General features: G+C 29.0%; 1 protein-coding gene across 1 annotated transcript; it reads right to left on the bottom strand.

The window, feature by feature from the left end:
* Positions 1-3039: 3039 nt before the first annotated feature.
* Positions 3040-4178, bottom strand: LOC131172999 (uncharacterized). The gene is made up of 4 exons (XM_058134640.1): positions 4154-4178; positions 3911-4070; positions 3582-3754; positions 3040-3356 (listed from the first exon to the last, which is right to left on the bottom strand). The coding sequence occupies exons 1-4, from the start codon at positions 4176-4178 to the stop codon at positions 3040-3042; spliced, it is 675 nt and encodes a 224-aa protein (XP_057990623.1).
* Positions 4179-8517: the final 4339 nt, after the last annotated feature.

Raw genomic sequence — 8517 nt, forward strand, 5'->3', positions numbered from 1 at the left:
ATGCCTTAGTTTGACCTTCCTTCCATGACCAGCAATTGGACTCTCCTTGAGTTTTCTTATGGTTTAGAGGGAAAAATAAAATTAGATGTTCTAGATGATTGGTTGGGCCTACTCGGTGGTCATCAGTTTTACTTCTACTTAAAAATGTCCTGTTATGCTAAAAATTGTAAATATAATAATTATATTATAAAATTTAATTATAATAATTAATATAAATTTTATTATAATTAGTAATTAAAATTTATTCGTTGTACATATAATAATTGTATAAAATAATTTCTCCTATTATTCCCATTGTTTTTTTTATTTTTTATTGAGAGCTCAAATGTCTTACTGCAGATTAAAATCACAGCTTGAATTGTTGGGTGATTCTCTTAATATTTGATCACTTTTCTAGAATTCTTTCCTTCTTTTTAAGCTTTTATTTATAAGGATAAATTACAATTAAATTCATGATGTATAACAAAATTTATATATCAATCCCTTATTTGTTTTTAATAATAATTTAATTCTCAAATTCAAATTTCATTAATAAATTAATTCCTAATGTCTAGGTTAACCGTTGAGTCACTTAATTATTTTTAATTTTAACAAATTTAGTGTTTGAAACTATATTTTATTAACAACATAGTTTTTACGTCTAGATTTTATATTTATACAATTATTTATTTTATAATTTAATAATTATATATTTTATAAAATATTAAACATTTATATATTTATAATTATTTAAATATAAAATAGTAAAAAGTAATTGTGTTAAAATAATTTTTATAATTATTTATTCATTAAAATATTGCTTAAAAAATTGTAGACAAATAATTTAAGAATTTAGTAGGCATATTGTTTATTATGAACAATTTTTTACTATTTTACATGTAAATAATTATAAATATAAAAACATTTAATATTTTATAAATATTTAATTATTATAATATATAATAAATAATTATTTAAATATAAAATTTAGATGTAAGTATTATTTTATTAATGAAATAAAATTTTAGAAATTAAATTATTTTAACCATCAATATTGGTCGATATTGGCTTGGATCCTCATTCTTCTTACAAGCTGAAAGTTTCAGCTCACAGAAAATCAAAGCCATCGAAGAGAAATATTTATAATTGCTAAAATTAATAAACGAACATATTTATGGACTTAAAAATTATTATATTTATATTAGAATACATTTTTATGAAAAATTATACTTTATCATTAATTTAATTATTAACATATAACAATACTATAAATATAATAAAATAAAAACAATATAACAATAAGTTTAAAGAATGAATGGGTGAATAGAGATAGCAACTCTGCTTTCCCTCTAAAAACCTTTAATTCTCTTTCATTTTTTTTAATATTTTTTTTCTCTTTTTGATATTCTCTTTAAATGTCACCGGTGAGTATTTTCACCAATGATAACTCTCCTTCTTTCCCTTTATTATTTTTTTAAATAATTTTGTATCCGTTTGAAATAGATTTTAGATATATATACTTATATCTATCATTGTTAATAGATTTTGAAGGAATAAATCTTTAAATGTGTCATTGTTGATAGATTTTGAGTTTTATATTTTTTTTCTTATTTAATGGAGTTTTTATTTGTTTTGATTGTTGAGATATTTTATTTTTTTGGAGAAAAATATTCTACGAGATGCATATTCTTCTTTCAATAGAAGATCTAAATTTAGAGGTCATATGATAAGATTCATAACCACCTATTGGCTAATTTTGCTTGGTCAACACTATCAAAATTTTCAAATTCTTTATATTATTTTTAGTATGAGTAGTTAATTTAATTTATACAAAAGTATAACAAATTAATTTGTATTTTTTTTATTAACAAAATATATTTTCATTTTTATTAAAAAAATATATGAATGGGTGAACAAATTTAAAAATTTAAAATGAAAAATCAATATTGTGTGCGAGTTTACCCATAATATTAGATTCATCTAAACTTTTTTATTTTATTTTGAAAATAAATTTGATTTATTTATATTTTAATATTTCTTAGTAATTTAATGCTAATCAACTTCTTGTCTCATGGATACCTTCTCTTAATTCGGCACCATGGAGGCTTGGAGGAACTATTAATTCCATTGCTTGTAATCTCAAGTTACTCCCTATTCTTCTTGTCAAGCATGTACATAGAGAAGCTAATTGTATTAAAGATTCATTGGCAAAGCCGGGGTTACAAAGACAGTGAATCTAATTGCTTGACTCAAGTTGTTGCTCAACTTTGGTCTTTGATTGTATTGGTTGTGTTGGCTCTCTCATTACCTTCGTTATGTATGGTAGATGCATTGATTGTGTAGATGTATTAGATCGGTTGCTATTCTTTAGCTGTTTTGATTTGGTTTTGTGTCGTTATGTTGTTTGGCTAATGCTTTTTACTGTTTTGCATTGTTTTCTTGTGCCTTTTGTTGATTTTTGCTTGGATACTATCTAGTTATGTTTTCTTAACTTGGTTGTAATAGTATTTTTGGTCAGGTTTTTTCACCTAGCTTGCAACCCTCTAGGTCTGAGTGTAATGAAAAGATCTATTAATTAGGGTTTAGTTTGAAAATTTTAAGCTAAATTTTTTTTTCTGACATTTCAGTAACAATATTATTCACTTATAAAAAAAAAAAAAAAGCTAATCAACATCTTTCTACATGGTTCATGGTATTTAACTAGGTTATACGCAGTGGCGAAGCCAAATTTTTTGTTGAAGGTGGGCAAAGGTGAAAAAATAAATTCTGTCAAAACTTACAAAGATGATACTTTAAAAGATAAATTGAAATAGTAAAAAATAATATTCTATTCAAAATAAACTAATAGAAAAATAGTATATTTTAACATCCCAAAATGATATAATCAAGCCATAACATTACTAAAAAATGTCAACTACGCATTACATCAATATATGGATTTCTAAGTGACAATTGCTTTCTGCTTGTTTTCATGTTTTGACATCGTTGCATGATCACCTCATTTTCAATTGAGTTAAAAATTTCTTTCTCGATATATGTAATTAAACAATCAGACATCCATTAATCTCTCATTCGATTGCGCAATTGATTCTTCACATTCTTCATAGCAGAAAATGCTCTCTCGACAGAAGCTGTTGCGACAGGTAGAATTAAGGCCAATGTTATAAGCCTATAAATCAAAGGATATAGCACATTCCTTTTTGTCTTCACCATTTTTTCAGCAAGATTGCTAATTCCTGTCAAATTTGAAAAGTTAGCACTGGACTTCATATCAGGAATATATGTCTTCAATTGATTATCATGAGTAACAAGCTGTACTATAGAAAATTTAATCGGGTAAATTTGAGCAAAGCACAACAAATTTTCCTTATCAAAAGCTGAAAAGTAATCATTCGGACTCAAATAAGCAACACATAAAAGCAACTATGTATTCACTTCATTGAGACGATTGTTAAGCTCCTAAAGCTACAAATCTATAACAACATAAAATACTTAAATCCGATAATGATGCATGTTAGTAACTTTTTCAAAATTGTGTCAAGATCGTCCACGAAGAACATGCATATCATCCATAGAAGGCACTTCGATATTGTGTTTATTACAAAACATTGTAATGTCATCAAATAAATAATTGCATCCTTCATCTCGCATAGCTTGCAACCGTTGTTTAGCAATTTTGACCAATGTCATAACATTCACAATATCTTGATCTTTCCCTTGCAAAGCTTGTGACAGTTCATAAGTGATCCCTAGGATATTTCTCATCAAATGAAGGCTAAATGTAACATCAAAAGATTATAGTGAATCAAGGAGATTAAATGCTTCAGTATTCTGTTCAAACTTAAAATTTTCCATAATCAACTCAAGAGCATCAATAACAGCAGAAAACATCTTAATTAAGCTAATAAGAGTTTTATAATGTGAAACCCACCGTGTGTCTCTTGCTCGTTTAAGAGTAGATTCTTGATTTTGGCTAATTCCACTAATCAATTTACCATTTTCAAGTGCTTCTAAAACTTTAATAGCTTGAGATTCTTGAAGAATATCATGACTTTTACGAGAACCACCAACAACATTCACCACATTTGAAACTAAAGTGAAGAGTAATGTAACAGATACATAAGTTTTTACAACAGCTGCAAGTGCTAATTGAAGTTGATGTCCAATGTCACACCTGACCCTTCAGTAAGGTATAACATAATCTCGTAGTATACTTAATGAATTATCGAACTTCGCCTAACGATAACTCATTAAATATACTACAAGGGATTTTGAAATAATTCCAAATATAGTTGGGAGTCATAAGTGATCAATAAATAGTGGTTAGATGCCGTAAAAAATTTTCTTTTCGCATTTTAAAGATTTTACAAAATTTTGACAGAATAACGGCTATAAATATAAGGAAAAAGTTCTTCATTTCACATGAAAAAGCAATTTACAAGAATATCCCAGTCCAATCTCAACATTTCACAAATCATTTCTCATTTCATTTCAAGCAATCAACACATATATACAAAAGTAAGATTTCAATATTTGCAAACTCAAATATTATACAAGACTTTTTGTACAACTGCTCAATATTCATGATCATATACATATATGTTCTGTAAATACATCAAAAAGTAAAATACAATGGGTATTTCTAATATACCCAAAAATGAGGCCTCAAAAAGCTCCAATCTACAGCTCACTTAGCCATCTAAGTAGATTTCTCCTTATTCTTACCTGCGACAGCATAACAAGCTATCACCGAGTATTATACTCAGTAGTGTACATTCATAATTTAATACTTTAAGTAAACACAATTTATCAAAAATATAAATAAGAGTTTTCAACATTCATCTAATATTCATATTTTCAAAAATATTACATCAAATAATTTCAAACATTAGTGTTGCCACAATTCACACAACTTAGGTCACAACACAAAATTTTCAATCAATGTCGTATTGTATACCACGACAAAGCAATCTACAACCTCACTAACCGAAATTAATGAGGGAGGTGGCTAGCTAACTATATGAGTACTCATCCGAACTCAACCTCAATTGGCAGGCCAGAGAAAGAGGAAATATAATTAAACTCAACTCCATAGATGGAGCAGGAATACAATAAAATTTGTCATGCCAAGTGTGGTTTCAAAAACAATTCAAATTATTTCATTCAAATAATTTCATTGCAAATCACTAGTCATATGTCATTCAAGATTTTCATTTATAGAGTAGGCAACACACTATTTCTCAAATAAATTTCTCAAAACCATTACAATAAAAAATCATTCATACACACTTGTTCAAATAAATTTTCAAGTGGAAAACAAAGAAATAAAATTTGTTGTGCATAAACCTTATTTATCTTGACTTAATCCAATTTTTCTCCTTCCTTGGAAGGCTCTTTTCCAACTGAAACACATAATTAAAGTGTCTTAATACTCATCCAAAATGTTTCCAATAACTAATCCAACAATTGCATTATGCCTACTTAAGTTACTTATAAAGTTTCATAAGGTTTGAGTTCTAGACAGTTTTACTTCCTGAATTTTAAACCCAATTTGAACTAGTTCTAATCATAATCTAGTGAGGTGTTCTTCATAAAATTTGTCCCTCTATGCCTTAGTTTCATTTTTCAATTTGAATCACTCCATTTGGAGTTCTGGTTTTCAAGTTATGGTCAATTTATCATGTGTTGGTCCAATGACTTTTTGTAGTTCTAGAACCAGGCAGATTCTGGAGCCTCACTTTGCCCAGCTAATTGAACTAGCTAAAATCTTATTTTGGCCTAATGTTCTTCATATAAGTTATTCCCCTATGTGTCTTGGTCACACAAGTTTAAGCTCATAATTTTTAAAGTTATGCATACAATTTAACTAACCTGGACTCATAAACTCTGTGCATCAGGATTTCAGGTTTAGGTCAGTGTATTCCATTTCACATTTGAGTTTCTTATCCTCAAAATTTGGGTAAGGCTGCTAAAGCAAAGTTGTAGCCCTATTTCTTAGGTTTCCAAAACAGCTTGGATTATCCCAATTGGAGTTTTCTAGTGGAAGATATGATATAAATACTATTCTGGAGTCAAATGGCTGTTTAGCTCATTTCCAGGATTTGAATTGCTAATTTGTCCTAGCAAATTGTCCAAGTTCCATTGGGTTCTGGATTTTGGTCAAAACACCAAAATTGTAATTGTAGGTCTTATAAAAATTTTAGCTTTGGTTTTACTATATTTGCAGTTTTGTAGACAAAGTTATGACATTTTTGACAAAACTGATCGGATAGTCATTTGTCTAGGATTTTAGGTTAATTTTGATTCTGGTCAGTTTTATTAATCTAATTTGTTCCAACAAATTGGTTGGGTTAGAGTCAGAATTTGGGCTCATGATCTTCATGAAAAATTTGGTCCTATGTCTAACTTTCCAATGGTTCAAGAACAGGTCATTCTGACCTTTCTAGAGTGAGTTATGGCCATTTGAACATTTACTATTCATTTGATCATTTTTCTAGATCTAGCATTAAGTCACTTGGATTTAAGCCAATTTTAGACAACTTATGGTCAGTTTTTGGGTAAGGTTTCTTCATGAAAAAAGTGGCATTATGACCCTAGTTTCATCTCCAATTGGCTTCACACCAATTGGAGCAACACAACTCTACTTATGGCCATTTAACCTTGCTAGACTCATTGGTCCAGAATTCAGCAATTCAATAACCATCACCTCTCTCAATTCCATTCATCAATTCATGTTAATTTTGAACTCAAAATACACCAAATGACCACAATTAGGCATAATAACACCAATTGGTCAACATGTCCTCAAAACCCTAATTTCCACCCAAAACCCTAATTCTCTTCTTCACAATTCATGCAAAATCATGCAAGCTTAACTCAATAATCATATACATGTCCTTAATCAAGCTACAATACATGTTTAATCAAATTAAAACTCATCAAAACCTTAATACTCCATGGCTGCCAAAATTTGCCTCTACCATATTCCCATCATTTTCTTAATTTTTCATGCTAATTCAACTTAATTCTACATGCTTTAAAAGATTAAAGAAGGGAGATAGCTTGGAAGATCACTAATCTCTATGAAACTTTTTCAATCTTCCAAAGCTTTTCAAATTTTTCCTCTCTTTCACTTTCAATATTTCTACCAAGGCCAAATAACAAGGTTTTATTTTGGTGGGTATGAAATTTATGAAGAAATATTAGGGTTTAAGAAGCTTAGAGTGACCATTAATGGAGGAATTAAAAAGAAAAAGGGAGAGAAAGGGAATGGTGAGCTGTCTACCCTTAGGGAAGAAGAAGGCTGATTTTTTTCTTTTTAATTTTAGCTTTATTTATGTCATAATTATCCCAAATTTTCATAATTTAAAAGTATAAATTAATTAGGTCATACTTACTTCATGCTTATGTCATAAAACACTTTAAAATTTGAATTTTTCTTTTCTTTTCTTTTTCTCTTCTTTCACTATACCTCTACACATTTAATCTATTTTTCAATATTTTAATTTTTCACACTTTAATGGACATTAGGTCAAAAGTCATCTCTAAGAGTGAATTGACCAAAATGCCCCTTATCGGGTCTAATTAATTTTTCTAACAGTGCTTGGTTACTTTTGAATTCTGATTCACTTATTTGGACTTATTTTCTTTTCTTTTCTGTGGTTTTTCAATTACCATTAGTTTCGCAATTATCCCCAAGCCTAGAGTGTCATAGGGTCCCACACGAATTTAGGGTAGTAATTGAGCTCGCAGTCGCTTCCCGGGTTGGTCACCCATCACCGGGACCTCGGCTCATTTAACCGATAGGCTTTGTTTTTCTTATTTCCATTTCACCTTCATGTGATTTTTGTTAATTTTTATTTATGGCTTTTTAAGATGACTTAGATATGGTTCTAAATATCCTGACTGTCCGGACGGATATTATTCACTGGAACAGTAGAATGTATATGCTACTTAGTATGGGGGTGTTACATGCAAAATAGTGAACATAAAAAGCACTTCCATTTCCCTTCAAGACTAGAGTTTTAAGACCATTAAACTCACCTTGCATGTTGCTTGCCCCATCATAACCTTGGCCTCACAATCTTAATATGCTTAAGTTATGCTTGGAAAACAATGCATCTATGGTTGCTTTTAGTGATAAAGCACTAGTGTTAGTAACATGTACAATGCCCAAAATATGATCCACCTCATGTCTATTCTTTTCCACATAGCGTATAACAATAGCCATCTATTCCTTAGCTGATACATCACGAGCTTCATCAACTAAAATAGAAAACAAAGCATCTATAAGATCATGAATAATAATGTTGATATTTTCAGTTGCACAAGCATTGACAATATCTTTTTGTATATCTGATGATGTCAACTTCAAATTTTCACGACATTTATCTAAAATAAATCATTTGATGCCTTCATTATGATCAGCAAGAAATTGTAAAATTTCAAGATAATTACCTTTGTTGGTTGAATTATTTTATTCATCATGGCTGCGAAAAGCTAAACCTTGTCTGAGAAGAAATCGAACACAATCAATAG

The sequence above is a fragment of the Hevea brasiliensis genome, chromosome 14 (genome assembly GCF_030052815.1).
Source record: "Hevea brasiliensis isolate MT/VB/25A 57/8 chromosome 14, ASM3005281v1, whole genome shotgun sequence".
In the NCBI taxonomy this organism is placed as follows: domain Eukaryota; kingdom Viridiplantae; phylum Streptophyta; class Magnoliopsida; order Malpighiales; family Euphorbiaceae; genus Hevea; species Hevea brasiliensis.

Excerpts from the sequence above, each read along its gene's own strand:
- LOC131172999 (XM_058134640.1), bottom strand. The coding sequence starts at position 4,178 with ATGTTATACCTTACTGAAGGGTCAG. Across the intron at positions 4,071-4,153 it reads ATACCTTACTGAAGGGTCAG|TTTCAAATGTGGTGAATGTT; the intron begins GTGTGACATTGG and ends TCTTCACTTTAG. Across the intron at positions 3,755-3,910 it reads AAACGAGCAAGAGACACACG|CCTTCATTTGATGAGAAATA; the intron begins GTGGGTTTCACA and ends TGTTACATTTAG.